This window comes from Lepus europaeus, chromosome 4, assembly GCF_033115175.1.
Source record: "Lepus europaeus isolate LE1 chromosome 4, mLepTim1.pri, whole genome shotgun sequence".
Classification (NCBI taxonomy): domain Eukaryota; kingdom Metazoa; phylum Chordata; class Mammalia; order Lagomorpha; family Leporidae; genus Lepus; species Lepus europaeus.
Window position 1 is genome coordinate 53,510,062 of NC_084830.1, and position 17,180 is coordinate 53,527,241.

General features: G+C 40.4%; 1 protein-coding gene across 3 annotated transcripts in view; it reads right to left on the reverse strand.

Moving 5' to 3' along the window:
- Positions 1-15,372, reverse strand: part of RIPK2 (receptor interacting serine/threonine kinase 2) — a 29,697-nt gene extending 14,325 nt beyond the window's left edge. Inside the window, exons 1-4 of one of the 3 annotated variants that reach the window (XM_062188286.1) lie at positions 14,942-15,372; positions 9,413-9,566; positions 7,016-7,171; positions 478-635 (exon numbers count right to left, since the gene is read on the reverse strand). In XM_062188286.1, coding sequence (XP_062044270.1) covers positions 478-635; positions 7,016-7,171; positions 9,413-9,566; positions 14,942-15,114 — 641 coding nt within the window. In that variant the 5' untranslated portion in view covers positions 15,115-15,372. Of the gene's footprint in view, positions 1-477; positions 636-7,015; positions 7,172-8,571; positions 8,649-9,412; positions 9,567-14,941 lie in introns of those variants that run through there. The other 2 variants (XM_062188285.1, XM_062188287.1) reach the window with 2 other exon arrangements.
- Between the last annotated feature and the right edge of the window lie 1,808 nt (positions 15,373-17,180).

Below are 17,180 nucleotides of genomic sequence, written 5' to 3' on the forward strand. Positions count from 1 at the left end.
CAAGAATAATGTATTATATTCATTACTGTTTTATACTTATGATAAGGTTGTAAGTAATCTGTATGTTAAACATGAAAACATGATCTTAATAAACACATTGATTTGTCATATAAAAGGATTGACATATGCAAACACTAGGTATTTTTAAAACAAAAATCCCAGTTGGTTTAAGGATTTGTTTATTTTTATAAAAACAAGTCTAGCTATCAGACAATAAATGGTAGAACAGGATGGGAAACTTAAAGGTAAAATGTTAAGAACTATTTCTCCCAAGTTATATACAACAAATAGGACAAAAAGATGTACTTTAAAATCTTTTAAAGAATATAAAAGTTGATTAAGCAAGGCATTTTTAAATTGAGTAATACTAAACACTGTGGCCTCTATTATTATTTCAGCAGAGTTATGAGAGCTGCAAAATCCTAGTTGACTAATCTTGTATTTTAAATTAACTCTGAACAAAGGAATACACTGTACCTATATATGTCGTGCTTGACACTGGCCCTTGATTTCTGTCCAGGTTCATAGTTTTCAGGTGGCATATAGATAATTGTGCCTCCTTCTGGTGCAGATTTACTATTTCGTGACTGTGAAAGGGACATCATTCGCCATTTGGATAAACCAAAATCTGCAATCTGTATGGGAAAAATAGTAAATAATTGATTTAAAAATTTTTCTCTTTAAAAAGTCAATGAATTGAATGTCTTTGAGTATATCCACTTCATTCAGGTGTTAGATCAAAGGAAACGTTATATAAATATTTTATTTCTATATTTTCTAACCTATTTTTTTATTTTATTTATTTATTTATTTTTTTTGACAGGCAGAGTGGATAGTGAGAGAGAGAGAGAGAGAGACAGAGAGAAAGGTCTTCCTTTGCCTTTGGTTCACCCTCCAATGGCTGCTGCGGCCGCGCACCGCGCTGATCCGAAGTCAGGAGCCAGGTGCTTTTCCTGGTCTCCCATGCGGGTGCAGGGCCCAAGCACCTGGGCCATCCTCCACGGCACTCCCGGGCCATAGCAGAGAGCTGGCCTGGAAGAGGGGCAACCGGGACAGAATCTGGCACCCCGACCGGGACTAGAACCTGGTGTGCCGGCGCCGTTAGGCGGAGGATTAGCCTGTTCAGCCACGGCACTGGCCTCTAACCTGTTGTTTTAAAAATAAAATTAAGTTCCACAGCAGTGAACTCAAGAACTCTAGAAGGAATACATACTGACCTGAGGTTTAACAGAATATTACAAGTGTCAAAAGTCTAGTGATTTTTCCCTTAAGTTTGGTGCAAGTGTATACATTGAACACTTTATTTTTATGGTAAATAGCTTGATAGCATGTGCTTTTGAAATTCACTCACTGCACAGAACTGCTAAATCTACTAATTGTCACTGAATATTCCTTACAACTCAGGTTTATATATGTTTTATTTATAATGCCTTGGAAGGAGCATTTTTAAGTTTTGAAATAAGCAAAATTTCAGCAATAATAAATGTCATTATTATACGATTTATGCTTACCACTAAAAGAATGGTATATTATAGTCAGCATATAAAGCATATTATGTCCAAAACAACAGACAGCTGAAGAATTGTCATAATAAACTTCTGATGTCTTTTAGTTTTACTTTACTTGTAAACCTTGCTCTGCTTTATACAATCCCTAAATATTTAAAAGCTTCCTTATTTTTAAAACTGAAAAGATGAAAGAATAGAAATGATATTTAATGGATATAGGAATATGGGAAATCTTGAAAGCTACTTAAGTTGCTTAGACTTTTGAAATGCATACTTTAGAAATCAACATAGTGTAAAGAGCTCCATCCAGCACACTGTATTTCTGTTATTTACATCCTATATTTTTACTGTCATATAGTCAAAAAAGCCTTATGCTGAACCATGGTTAAGTCGGACCATCTGTATTCTGTTTTCACATAAGACCTACAGAAGAGCAGAGAAAGCAGATAGGGTACACATAAATATTTCCTTCTCAAGAAGCCTATCGCTGGTTCATCTGTATCTAAGGTGGACAACAGACGTTTGATTGACAAAAAATAAAGAAGTTAACTGCATTTTTAAAAAAGATTTATTTGAAAGGCAGAGTTACAGAGGGATGGAGGGATAAAGGGAGAGGGTTCTGAGAAAGGGGGAGGGAGAGAATGAGAGAGAATATTCCATGTGCTGGTTCACTCCCTAAATGGTTGCCAAAGCCAGGAGTCAAGAACTCCATCTAGTCTCTCATACAGGTGGCAGGGGCCCAAGCATTTGTGCTGTCTTCCACTGCTTTCCTAGGAATGTTAGCAGGGAGTTGGACTGGAAGCAGAGCAGCTGAGGCTCTAGCAGGTGCTCTGATATAGGATGCCAGCATTGTAAGCTGTGGCTTAACACCCTGCGCCACAATTCCAGCTCTAAGTTCATTTATTTTTTCTCACTAAACTTTGTTTTCATGGGTCAAAATTTTGTAACCTATTTTTGGTCAAGTTTCCTTTAAAAAAATACTGATTTTAAAAACAACTTAAAACCATCATGCACACACAAATGGTCCATGCGGCTGACATTGTGGTGTAGTGGGTAAAGCCACTGCCTGAGGTACTGGCATCCATTATGGGGCACTGCCTCAAGTCCCGGCTGCTCCTCTTTCAATCCAGCTCTCTGCTTATGGCCTGGGAAAGCAGTAGAAGATGGCCCAAGTGCTTGGAACCCTGCACCTGCATGGGAGACCTGGAAGAATCTCCTGGCTCCTGGCTTCGGATGGGCCCAGCTGGAGAAGATGCAGCCATTTGGGGGAATGATCCAGCTGATGGAAGACCTCTCTTTCTCTGCCTCTCTCCAACTCTGCCTTTCAAGTAAATAAATCTTAAAAAAAAAAAAAATGGTCCACAAAACATTCTCCTTCTTTATGAAGATTTTATGATTCATTGTTATCATTAAGCAGTCTTTTAATATTAAACTTAAATGGCCACCTAAGTGTATTTTTAAAAGGTTTAGAAAAGTCTCAATTGATCTTAATAGGCAGTACATATTTTTCTTATAGATACTAAGCTTCTGGTTACCTTTCCAGTAAGAAAACTTACTTCAAAAAACTGCAGTATGATGTGAATTTCAAGTTAATTCTATTTTATTTTTATAGATTTGTGTGAACTTCAGAAGTAAAAGGTCCTACACCAAGCTGATACATAGATTAAGTATTACTTTTTCATGAGTTGCTGATGAACTTTGATTTTCAAAGGACACTAGAAAGTATACAGCAGTGTCATGAAGCATGCCTACAAAAGGATGATACTAATTTAAAAGAACAGCATCAGAAAAGTCACAGTTCTGTATGTGCTAAATGAAAATTACAAAAAATACACAAAATCAAGACCATTTGATATCTTACTCATAGCAAAGAAAGACCAAGGGTCCCCTACTGATCAATGAAGAAGAAAGTAGAGGGTCATGGACTATTATTATTATACTTCTGTTTACTCTACCAAGAATAGTTTCTCTGTTGAGATGAAGGAAATAAAGTTCAGGGAGTCTGAAAGGTACGTAGAGTACAAGTACCTTACATCTGAAATTATTGAGAGAACGTGCAAATACCTACACCATGTTAGTAGTTTTCTCTTATGGGACAGAATGGAGAGGTACTACTGGATATCAGAAAAGTTAATGTCAGTCTAATTGTTTTTTAAGTATCTGAAATTTCTGTTTTTTTTGAAGAATGATTAATTTTATTTATTTGAAAAGCAGAATTACAGAGAGAGAGAGGGAGAAAAAGAAAGAGATCACTCCTCAAATGGCCTCCACGGCCAGAGCTGGTCCAGACTGAAGCCAAGAGCCAGGAACTCCATCAGGGTTTCCCATGTGGGCAACAGGGGTCCAAATACTTGGGCCATCTCACTGCTTTTCCCAGGCACATTAACAGGGAGGTGGGTCAGACAGTGGAGTAGCCAGGACTTGAAGCAGTGCTCAAATGGGATGCTGGCATTGCAGGTGGTCGCTTAATTCACTGCACCACAACAGCCACCAGTCTAATCTTTAAAAAGGGAAAAACAACATTGGTTTTGCAAATCTACAAACTGGTAGGAGACTATCCTTAAATCCTGTCTGAAAATAATTAGGGGCTGACATTGTGACACAGTGGGTGAAGCTGTCACTTAAGATGCTGGCATTCCATATCAGAGTGCTGGATGGAGACTTGGTTGCTCCACTTCCAATACAGTTCCCTGCTAATGCACCTGGGAAAGCAGTGCAGCATGGCCCAAATTACTTGGGCCTCTGTCACCCTGCCATGTATGTAAGATACCAGGAAGGAGTTCTTCAATTCTGGTTTCAGCCTATCTTAGAGCTGTTTGTTACAGCCATTTGGGGAGTGATCCAGCAGTTGGGAGTTCTCTGTCTTGCACTCTCTCTGTCACTCTGTGAAATCATTTGGTCTGGCCTTCCTAAGGCAACCATAGGTAGTACACAAAATTCAATAAATTTATAGCAGGATATTTTTTAAGCTGATAATTTTTTTTTGACAGGCAGTTAGACAGTGAGAGTGAGAGAGAGAGAGAGAGAGAGACAGAGAGAAAGGTCTTCCTTTTTCCATTGGTTCACCCCCTAAGTGGCCGTTACGGCCAGCGCATTGGGACCAGCACACTGCGCCAATCCGAAGCCAGGAGCCAGGTGCCTCCTCCTGGTCTCCCATGCGGGTGCAGGGCTCAAGGACCTGGGCCATGCTCCACTGCACTCCCGGGCTACAGCAGAGAGCTGGCCTGGAAGAGGAGCAACCGGGACAGAATCCGGCGCCCCGACCGGACTAGAACCCAGTGTGCCAGCGCTGCAGGTGGAGGATCAGCCCAGTGAGCCACGGTGCTGGCCAAGCTGGTAATTTTTTTTTAAAGATTTATTTTATTTATTTGAAAGAGTTACAGAGAGAGGTCTTCCATCTGTTGGTTCACTCCCCAGATGGCCACAATGGCCGGGGCTGTGCTGATCCGAAACCAGGAGCCAGGAGCTTCTTCTGGGTCTCCCACATGAGTGCAGGGCCCCAAGGACTGGGCCATCTTCTACTGCTTTCTCAGGCCATAGCAGGGAGCTGGATTGGAAGAGGAGCATCCGGGACTAGAACCAGCGCCCATATGGAATGCTGGTGCTTCAGGCCAGGGCTCTAAACTGCTGCGCCACAGCACTGGCCCCAAAGCTGATAATTTTTTAAGGAAGGCCTACAAATGATGTTATAAATACCCAAATGGCCTTTGGCATAAAAAAGGCTCCCCATCCCTGCTTTAGAAGGTAACACAGAAGAAAATCGCAAATACCTACAGCTTGGTGAAGACTGCTTAGACATGATAACGAAAGCATAAAAGAAAAATATAAATAAATTTGATTTTATCAAAATTAAAACTTTTGTTCTGTTAAAGGTCCTGGTAAAAGAAATAAAAGATGAACTATAGATTGGGAGGAAACATTTGTAAACCACTTATCTCAAGTACAACTGATGTTTAGATTCTAAGTGGAAAGTGAAAAAAAAAAAAAACCCAAAGAATCCAATTAGAAAGTCTTCAGACATGAACAGATTTTTCACTGAGAAGGATATAAAGATGGCAAATAAGCACATGAAAAGGTGTTTAATATTATTAGCCATTATGGAAACTGAAATTAAGATCATTGTGAGATATTACTGTATACATATTAGAAAAGCTAATTAAGATCAGTGGTAAATACCAAATGCTGGTGAAGCTATGAAAAAGCTGGATCTCACATACATTGCTGGTGGAGCATAAAATGGTACAGACATTCTGGAAAGTACTTGATAGTTTCTTTTAAAAACCTAAACCTACCATCTCCATATGACTCAGTAGTTACATTCTTGGGGAATTTATCCCTGAGAAATATTTATATTCACTCATCAATCTGTACAGGACTGTTCACAGAAGTTTTACTGAATTGCTGAAAACTGGAAAGAACCAAAATGTCCCTCAATAGGTAAATGGTTAAATAACTGCAGGTTATCAATACCATAGAACCAGTTAGCAACAACAACAAACAACAATTATTGACAGATATAAAAACTTGGATGGATATTAAGCGTATTATGCTGTGGAAACAGAATCTAAAAAAAAAAAAAATCACATGATTCCACATAAATGGCATACTCACAATTACTAAACCAGAGAGACAGAAAACAGTGTTTATCAGGGATAGTGGAATGGAAGAGATGGGTATAGCACGAGCAGTATCTTTGCAGTGATAGTGCTATCCTGACTGCTGGAGTGGATACACAAAATGTTCACGGGATAAAGTGACAGAAAACTATATAAATGTACTGCACTAATATAAATTTCTTGGTCTTGAAATTATTATTATTATTATTTTTTGACAGGCAGAGTGGATAGTGAGAGAAAGAGACAGAGAGAAAGGTCTTCCTTTTTGCCGTTGGTTCACCCTCCAATGGCCGCTGCGGCTGGCTCATCGTGCTGATCCGAAGCCAGGAGCCAGGTGCTTCTCCTGGCCATGCGGGTGGCGGGTGCAGGGCCCAAGGACTTGGGCCATCCTCCACTGCTTCCCGGGCCATAGCAGAGAGCTGGCCTGGAAGAGGGGCAACCGGGATAGAATCCGGCACCCCAACCGGGACTAGAACCTGGTGTGCCGGCGCCACAAGGCAGAGGATTAGCCTGTTAAGCCACAGCGCCGGCCTGGTCTTGAAATTATATTAAAATGATACATGATATAATCAGGAGAAACTGAGTGAAGGGAACATGGGATCTCTGTATTACCTGAAATTTCTTGTAAATCCATAATACAGTCAAAAGAACAAAAAATTTTAAAAAGAAACAAAATGTCTTTGTATTTTATATCATAATTCTATCTATCTCTGTATTTTAGGAATAACTAAAGGCTAGGAAGAAGGGGGACTGAAGTTAGGAATAAGGGGATATAGAAAAGGAATGATATTAAATTGGCTAAGTGGAAGAAATAACTAAAAAATTCTTTTTAAAACTATTAAGTACAAGGATACAGATAAACTTTTTTTTTTTTTTACAAAAAACAATTACCTTAACATGAAATTCATTATCCAACAAGATATTTTGAGTCTTCAAGTCGTGATGAAGTAGAGGAGGATTCATATTGTGCAGGTAATTGACACCAAGCGCAATTTCATGCAGGATGCGAAACCTCAATGGCCAAGCAACATCAGGATATTCAGTTTTCTTTATATAATGAAAAGAAAAAAATAAAAATTAGTGTCACAGGATTATATATTTAGAAAATTAAACATTCCATGAAACAAAATAGTATAAAATGAGGTCAAAACAGACACTAATTTTTATAACATAGCATCAATTTGATATTAAAATTCTTGCATCTTACTCTCCTCACATTTTAGAGAAAATAAGAATAACTGTTCTGTCAATATTTCTTTGTATTTTGTCATGCAAGTGTGTGGTAGAGGGTCTTTTTTCTTCAGCTGAAATAACTCTGACTTATAGCCAGAAATGTGCCTAGATTCACAGCCATCTCCCCATTCTAAGGCTTAATCAAATAAGGGTGTGCACCCCCCACTCACACAATTTACACAAAATAGTTCTAGTATATACCATAGCATTCATTCAAAACTTATACTTTAATTTTTCTAAAAATTAAGTATAAACACTTTGTTATTATAATTACTATATATTACTGACATAATGACATTTCATCTTTTAATCATACAGTTAATTTACCTGAATTCTAGCTTGAAAAGTTAGCTTTTAAGTTTTATTTTTATGGAGACAAAAATAATTTTTGTTTGTAAGACAATATAATACAGACACATTTAAAACATAATGTCTTATATTTCCTCCTACTTATAACTGATTTTTAGCTGAGCTTTCTGAAAATAAATGTTCTTTAACATTAAAATTAACATAGCTTCCCAGGAGAATGACAATATCCCCAAAAGTCGGACAATTTCTGAAAAGCAACAATGAGTCATAAAGCACCATGCTCCTGGGCACATTTTTCTAAATGCTATGAAAAAGCATGCTGCTATTGAAAACTTTTCTTCAAATTGGTCTGCTGATAGTTCAGTGACCAACCTGGCAAGGGGAGTGACTCAAAATTATTTACATTGTTCTTTGCCTTTTTTTCAGTGATTTTTTGTGATGTTGAAGAGGGAGCTTCAAGATAATCCCACCCTAAATAGTATAATGCAACAAGCCAACAGAATGTCAAAACACTAATGTGAAACATTACTTCCTTTGGTGTACACAAAACCCAGTCCCCTAGAATAACTGAATCTTCTAATCTGCAGAAAAGGTTTTCTGAAAATTAAAAGCTGTTTAAAGGAAGACCCAGGCTTCTCTACAGCATAGTATTACATGGAGGCTTCTGATCATAGAGACAAGGTTGGAGGAATGCTCACTCTATATATTATGATTCCTTCTAGGAGTTTATATCCCCTTGGAGAAGGGCATAGAATTTCCAGTGGGATCCAATTTTGAATCCCAGAGTATATACTGGGGTGTGGGAATAAAACATTAGAATTTCTAATTATATCCAGTTCTCAAAGATTTTTTTAAAAAGCTTGCTTTATTAATATTTGCATCTTGACTACTGTGGTTACACAAACCTTACAGATCGACACCAGTTACTTCACTCCATCTTTGTTTCAGATGGTCACAAGTCATGAATAGAATGCGATGTATTCTGAAACAAAGAGGAAGTTGACTCCATGAGTGGCTGACAGTGGCACCACTTTCCCTTGGTCACTTACAGAGCACTGTGATTATTATAATTGGGGAGTGTCCAGTACTTGGAGTTCTACAGATTTTATTATTCAATTTTACCTAAACTAACCCTCAGAATATTGGCCAAGCATTTTAAAAAGATTTCTCAACAGAAACAATTGATTGCAGATATTAATTATATAATGTCAAGCAAACAGTAAAAAATACATATATTTTGAGAATGAGTAACTGGTACCTTGAGAAAAACAGCAAAAATCGCTGATACTGCTGCCCTTTAGAAGAAAAGCTAATGTATCTGGAACCCAGATTACTGATTTGCCTTGTTAATTCAGAACTTTATGAACTTGTATTAGTAACATCTGAATCCTAAATTTCCATTAACACAAAATATAATATGGCATAACCAACAGATTATATAGTATACAGAGTTTATCTTTCCTAGTTCCCATTCCTACCTGTATATATATGCATAGGGACACTGGAATTCAGTATAAATGTCAGGAACAATAACCTAAGAAATCTAAGTCCTTTAGAATAAGGCTTGACTCCACAGTTTTAAAGAAACAAAAGAAGCCACAAAAGGTGGAATTTTACTATTGCAGCTGTTTTTTATTTTCTTTGATTCATTTATATACCCCCAAATAATCTGATTGAATATAAGACCAAAGTACTATATAGTTTGCATAATGAAAATGGTCATAACAGCAATAATAGAGTACTTACCCTATGTAGGAGCTCATTTAATGATCCATTTGGCATGTATTCAGTAACTATTCCCAAAAATTCGGGCTCATTGCAAATTCCCAAAATTGGAAGAATGTAACTAAATCTAGCTTTGTGTAAAATTTCAGCTTCTCTTAAGACATCATTTCTTTCACTATGGGAAGAAAATGCATATAATTATTCCAAGTAATGAAAAATATACAATTTTCATGCCATAAGATAGATTAAGCCTACATCTAAAAACTTAATTAATTGTATGACTCCATGTAAATTATGTAACTCCTTTGTTCTTTAGTCTCAACAAATTTAAAACAGAGATAGTACCTACCCTATATATTCCACAGGTCTGTTTAGAGACCAAAATAACTTCTATAAACCACTGACAGGTAAAAGTGCTATACACAGGTTATTATAATTGTACTTTTCCTAGGAAAGGGAAATAACACAGTGTTAGAGTAACGCTGTCCATGTTAGAATAATTAGTGTTGGATCTAAACTAAATGAACAGATTCCCTTGGATCATATTAAATTTTATGATTACATAGCACATAAAATTTTCCCAAATATACAATTACTACATGTAAATGTTACAGAATTTTCAATGATTAGATGATAATAGTTGCATCAAGGTCAATAATGCCTAAACATTACACAATGGAACTCAGGAAAAGAAAACTAGGAACAGGTAAATGCTTATCACAGACACTTAACTTTTGATCCAAGGTTTATTTGCTTATTCACACATAAAACAAATATTTTATTTAGAATCAAGAATTGTGCTCAGAATTATGGATACTTTTAAAAGATACAGACTTGTTTTTAAATTGCTCATAAAATCTTTTTTTTTTGTTTTAAAGATTTATTTATTTATTTGAAAGTCAGTGATACACTGATACATAGAAAGAGTAGGAGAGGCAGAGAGAGAGAGAGAGGTCTTCCATCCGCTGGTTCACTCCTCAATTGGCCGCAATGGCTGGAGCTGTGCTGATCCGAAGCCAGGAGCCAGGAGCCAGGAGCTTCTGCTGGGTTTTCCATGTAAGTGTTGGGACCCAAGGACTTGTTTCATCTTCTATGCTTTCGCAGGCCATAGCAGAGAGCTGGATCGGAAGTGGAGCAGCGGGGATTTGAACTGGTACCCATAAGGGATGCCGGCACTGCAGGGGGTGGCTTTACCCGCTAAGCCACAGTGCTGACCTCTCACAAATCTTTTTAAATTTATTTATTTGGATTACTATAAAAAGAACAGATTTCATGCATTCCATAGGTGCAGTTCCGAGATGACAACCTTGCTTCTAAGGGAGAATGTGCTAAGTGTCATTAAAAAAGAAAAAGAGAGAGGGAAAGAAAGAAACTATGGGGAGTTAAGAGAAAAGAGTATTCTGGGCCAGGGGAGTCACTACAGTCTTCACAGAAATAGGATTTCTGCTGTATCTTAAGGATGGATAAGATTTCAATATTGGGGAAGAGGACATTTAAGATGGGTAAAGTCTCCTTAACAGGAGAGACCTTTTCTTTTTTCAGCTGTGTCTACAGAGGACTTTGGAACAGTGCATAACACATGTTAACAAAGTAGATGTCCAAAAGACATGTCTAAAATGCATTTAAGGACATTAAAATAAACACTAATTTGTGAAATTGTGAATTATTTAATATGGAGCAGGATATGTAACAGTGTACACAAAAGGAGTGAAGGCAAACAGGATAGGCTGGGCCACATTTCTGAGAATTAAAGCCAGATTAGGGGAGTATCAATTTGTTTGGTAGTCACTGAGTTGTGAATAGAGATTTCTGAGCAGGAGAATAACGTATGTAAAAGAAAATTTTAGCATGATTCACCTGGCAGCAGGATGCCAGATCAGCAAAAAGATGTAGAGTCTGAAAGTTAGACGTTAGCAGATTTCAATATAGTTAAGATGTTAAGCAATGGGAGCCTAAAACTAGAACAACAACAGTGGAAATGGAAAGAAAAGCACTTGAGTAGAACATGCAGGTCATGATGAGTGATTTATCATGGGGAATAAACAAAAGTGGAATTGAAGATGTCATCAGGTTTTACCCTGGATGACTGGGTGTTGGTAGCAGTAACAGAAATAGAAGGGTTTCCAGGACATGCCTATTAGGCAACTGAAAGTTGACTCTTAAACAACCCACGGTCTAGATGAATGGCTGTTGAAATACAAACAGCACCAGATAAATCAGACTTTGAGGCCTGCCTTAAAAAATGCGAAAAGTGAAACCAAGCAAAAAACAATATATCTTGGTCAAGTATGTTTGAATAGATATTACATGTTTCAAAATTCAAGAGTTATAAGGCACAAAGTGAAAAGCTTCTCTCCTTCTACCTGTCCTCCAACTGTGAGGAAATCAAATATACCAGTTTGTGAGATCTATTTATTTGAGAGGCAGAGAGACAGATCAGAGACAGAGAGAGCTCTAGCGTTCTTCCCATCTGCAAGTTCACTCCCCAAATGACAACTGCCAGGATCAGTAACTCAACCCGGGTCTCCCACATGGAGGGCAGAAATGTAATCACTTGAGCCATCACTACTGCCTCCCAATGTGTGCAATAGCGGGTATAAGAAATCATAAGCTGGAGGCCACTATCAAATGCATTCATTAATTAAACTTATATTCATTAAATTGGAACAATTCTGTATTTGCCTCAGTGGGGGTGGGCAGGAATTACAGTTTTATAGGGAGATGCAGAATATGAACCTGAAAATTCCCAGATATTGGAAAGAAGTATAAAGAGGACATGCTAAGGAAGTCTCAGTGAAACTTAGTGTGCACCTTCCTCATCCCATTAAGGGCATGAGACATTCTTCCTTCTATAATGACCCTGTCATGTGTCAGACACTTTACATGCACTATCATTCTATGATCAACCCTCTAAGGGGTATCATTATCTTTGCTGTGAGAGCACTGAGGCTCAGAAAAATAATTTTAAAGAAAAAATATTTATTTATTTTGAAAGAGAGAGAGGGAGTGACAGAGTTGGGGGGGGGGGCGGTATTCCATCCACTGGTTCACTCCCCAAATGGCATCAACAGCCAGCACTAGATCAAGCCCAAGTCAGGAGCCAGGAGCTTTATCTGGGTTTCCCACATGGGTTTCAGGGGCCCAAACACTTGGGCCATTTTCTGCCGATTTTCCCAGGCCATTAGCACAGAGCTGGATCAGAAGTAGAGCAGCCAGGACACAAACTGGCACCCATATAGGAAGCCAACCTCTCAAGGGGCAGCTTTATCCACTACACCACACTGCTAGCCCCCAGAAAAACAACCTCTAATGACCACACCAGAAAGTGGCAGAATTTCAGTCAGATTTGAATTGCAACCGTGGGACAATAAAGGCCTAAGTTCTTTCTAATCAGAGAAGTAGGAAAGTTCTTAGATTTTGACATGATTAAGTGGGAAAACAGAGCCAAAAGATTGTAAAGATAGGCTTTTACATTAAAAAAAAAAACCTAAAGTATGAAATACATCTTCTATGAATATATCAACAAATTCACTCAACACAAAATTTCAATCAAAAAAGTTATGACATCGATAGGGTATTTGAACAATCTTGTAAGAGGAAGGGGGAGGTACACGAAAAGAAGTCACGTTATGGATGGTGACTCACCATTCACTAAAATAAGGGCATGTAACATCATCACATGAATTTATTTTTCTTTCAGGTGATCCCAAAGAACAATGCAAACATTGTCTATACTAGAGCCCAAGAAGGACATGCACAGACACACTGTGAGTCAAGTGCACGGCCTAGCCGTATACCCAGACTACATAAATCTACATAACACTTTTAGTTTACAGGTGGGTAAAAAGAATGAGATGGTAATGCCATAATGTTCCACTGGTAGGATGGTTCCTTGAGGCTCATTTCCTACCCAACTTAGACAATGAAAAGTGTAAAGGAGTATGGAAAAGTGTAAAGGAGTATGGGAAGGGAACTCCTTCTTCACTCATTGGCTCCTAAATGTCATAAGGCTGAAATAAATTAAAATCTTGAGAAAGTAGCTTCCAAAATCGGAGGATCATCTAGCTTTAAGGTGTGCAGTGAGTCTATCAGTGCTAGATTCCCAGATAATAGTTACACAGTTAGTTCTAAAATATATTCATCCACTTTAACCACCATCCTTTAAACTTCACACACACTAGTTCAGCACTTGCTCCATAGAATAAAAGGTGCAGGGTAAAGACACCACATCCTGTATTTTACTGAACCTGGAATGCAAAAGTGGCAGGCATCTCTAGAGAAATCCAGAATCTCCTCTGGGATCTAGCTAACTTCAGCTTGATTGTGAGAGACAGCAAAGAAAAGCCACAGGCAGACCAAAGTCCAATAATTTGACAGGGTTGAAGCTGAGAAATTATCTGACAGGGACACTGCAAAATGTATCAGATGATGTATTTTCACATTAGAGATGGGGGGACAGAGAAAGTTGCACTCCTGGGTGTTAACTAAGTAAACAGGAGGCCTAGTTATATCCTTGCTGAAAGGAAAATGCACAGAATAGTAACTGGACTCACTAACGAATACATCAGTTACAAGTCTACAGTATATTGTAATGTTTTTCTGGAAACGAAACAGAAATTAATGCTGCCTTCCTTTAAAACTCGAACACTGCACTAAAAATGTTCCATGATGTGAGAGATTCATAATTTTTGGCCACTTACAAGTCTTCTAGTTCAATTTATTGTTAGCAAAAATAATACACATTTCCTCTGGGGGCAGTCTTTCCTATGAGAGAGGAAGAAACTGAATTGACTGTTGAGTTTGATATTCAAACTTTCATTACTACACTTAATAAACCACAAACAAAACAAAACCAGCAAAACCAAAACTCAAGCATCACAGACTCTAGAGCAGCACTGTCAAATGAAAACATAATGTGAACCACACATACAATTAAAAATTTTCTAGTAGCCACATTACAAAACAAGTAAAAAGGAACATGTGAAATGAATTTTAACAATAGATTATATTTAGCCCAATGTGTCAAAATATTATCAACATTCAACCAATATGGAAATATGAATGGTACATAAATCATAAGGTTTTTGTTCTTGATTTTCTAAGTGTTCGAATTCCAGTGTGTATCTTACAGCACACTTCAATTCACAGGGGAGTCACACTTAAAGTGTTCAACAGCCACCTGTGGATAGATGAGAATTACTTATTAGACAGCCCCGTAGCCCAATTTCGGGGAGAAAAACAAAGGAAACAAAAGCCACATCCACTACAGGAAACAGGGCTTTTACCGTTGGGCTGAAAATGCTGACTTTGGGAGTCTGGGGAGAGGAAACCCCGGGGAGAGTAAGAGGAGAGGAGAGAGAAGAAACCAGGAGGAACGCAACAGCACCTCCGGAGAAGCCGGTTCTCCCCCGGGAGACTGCCTAGCGGTGCGAGGGCAGGGACGGACCCCAGGCGCTCACTGCCCTTCTGGATCTAGAACCCTCTTGCGCCGCGTCGGGGGCGGGCACGCAGCAGAGCTGCGGGCTTTGCGTGGAGGCGCCGGCGCCCTACCTGTCGAGCAGCGGGGTGTGGATGTGCAGATGCTTCACGGCCACCTGAACGCGCCAGTCGGCGTGGCGGGCCGACGACACCGTGCCGGAGGCGCCGCGGCTCAGGTAGCGCAGGTCGGCGAGTTTGTGGTAGGGGATGGTGGGCAGGGCGCTGCAGATGGCGTCCTCGTTCATGGTCACGGGCGGCGCGGGCGCTCAGGCCGCCGGCCGGTTTCGGGTGTGCCAGCGGCTCTCGGGGAGCCTCAGTCGTCCAGATGCAAGCGCGAAGGCGGGAAGCCGGCGAGGCCCTCCCTGCCGCGGGCGCTAGGTATCGAGGCCGGCCATTCCCAGGGCGGCCAAGGCCAGACGCTGGCTCTTCTCGAGCCGGAGCGGCCTCGTCTCCCGAGCGGAGTGGGTCGAGTCAGCGGCGCCGCGTCGCGCCGAGGAGGAGCTTCCTCTGGCGGACCTGGCCCTGGCCCGCGCGCGCCGCCGCCGCCGCCCCAGCCCGGCCGTCGGGGCTCCTCCCTCAGCAGCTTCTCAGACGACGTCAGTGGCCGCGCTGAGGAGAGAGACCGGGGCGGCTCGCTGGCGACCCTGCCTCCTGCGGCCGGGGTCCTGCACCCGCGTCGCGCGGTCCCCGACGATCGCTGCGACACCCAGGGGCCGAGGCTGCAGGTCAAGGGACTGGACAGGCAGCCAGGGCGCCCCTTTTATCTTCAGTCCTCCTCCCCATCCCCCGTCCGGGTTCGGGAAAGTTTTCCTTCTGGGAAAGTTTTCCTCTTGGGAAAGCCCCACTCAGCGGCCTGCTGACCAGGGTAGGCTTGGGCAGCGGGCCCGTGCACCGAGGGCTCTGCGAGTCCTCAAACACCAGAAGCACTGTGCGGGGTTGGGGGCTGGGAGGGTGGGCTTAATTTGGGTCGGGGGAGGGGCGCTCCAGACTCTGCGCCTGCGCGGGAAGGGCCCTGGTGGAGGGTGGAGGGGACGTGTGGTCTTCCAGTGCTCCTGGCTTAATGGGGCTGTGAGTTCGTCTGCCTACCGGGACTTCAGTCCTCTCTGGTTTACAGCCACATTAGGAGTGTGGAGTGGATGATACACCCTTTTATAGTGGAACAACTGCAGGTGCTTAGCTGCCACTTGTTCGAATACTAGAGATCTGGTTTCTCCTCTCTTTTAGTTTCCTAAGTACATACAGAGATTGAAAATAATCCCGAGAGTCCATCTCTCTGACTCCAGGGACTGTTGCAAAGATTTCTTCCTTATAGATCTTAGCAGAATGCCCTCAGTGTTAATGCTAAACAGAAAAGACTGCAAACATCTTCCAGCCTTTCTACCCTCAACAAACACCTTTCCCCCTAAATGACTGTATTGTAGGGTGTCATATATACTGGTAATCCAGACTAGTTTTTTAGCGAATTCTAGGGCAGCAGTAATAAGGAATGCCTAACTTGAGTAAAGGATTTCTGCTTACAGAGAACTAATGATGCTTGTATTTTTGAATTGCCTGAAATGAGAGTAGTAGCATTACATTTTACAATAGGGGGAAGTTCTCAACAAATAATGTGTTTAAATTTTTGATAATTTATAATAGTTTTTAAAGATGTGTTTTGACAGTCTGTACTTGATTGCTTAATAAGCATTATGCTACAAAAAATGCTTAGGAAATTTTTCCATTTATTCATCCAGTCAGTCAAGAAACTAAGAATTCCAGAAAGACAAACATAACAAAACAAACAAAAAGGGGAGGAAATGATCGAAGTAGTACTTCAAAAAACTTTTCTAGGAGTGAAGGACAGGCGTATCCACATTTAAAGCATCACAAACTAAAAAAGACCTGTGTTCAAGCACATCCTGAAAAGAGGTGAGAGCACTAACACGCTAAAAGTCTGCAGAGGGGTTAAATAAGAATAAAGGACGGGAATTAGAATGACACTGTTTGGTCTTAGAACTTTTTTCTTTTCTCTCTCTGGAAAACCAGAGCTACAGAAAGAGAGGGAGACAGAGAAAGAGAGATTTTCCTTCTACTGGTTCATTCCCCAGATGGCTGCAATGGCCAGTGCTGATCTAGGCTGAAGTCAGCGCTTCATCCACGGCTCCATGTCTCCCACGTGGGTGCAGGGCCCGAATGCCTGGGCCATCTTCTGCTTTTCATTAGCATTAGCAGGGAACTGGATCAGAAGTGGTACAGCGGGATATGATGCCTTCATCGCTGGTGGCAACTTTATTTGCCATGCCACATCACTGGCCGCTTATAACTTTCTTTG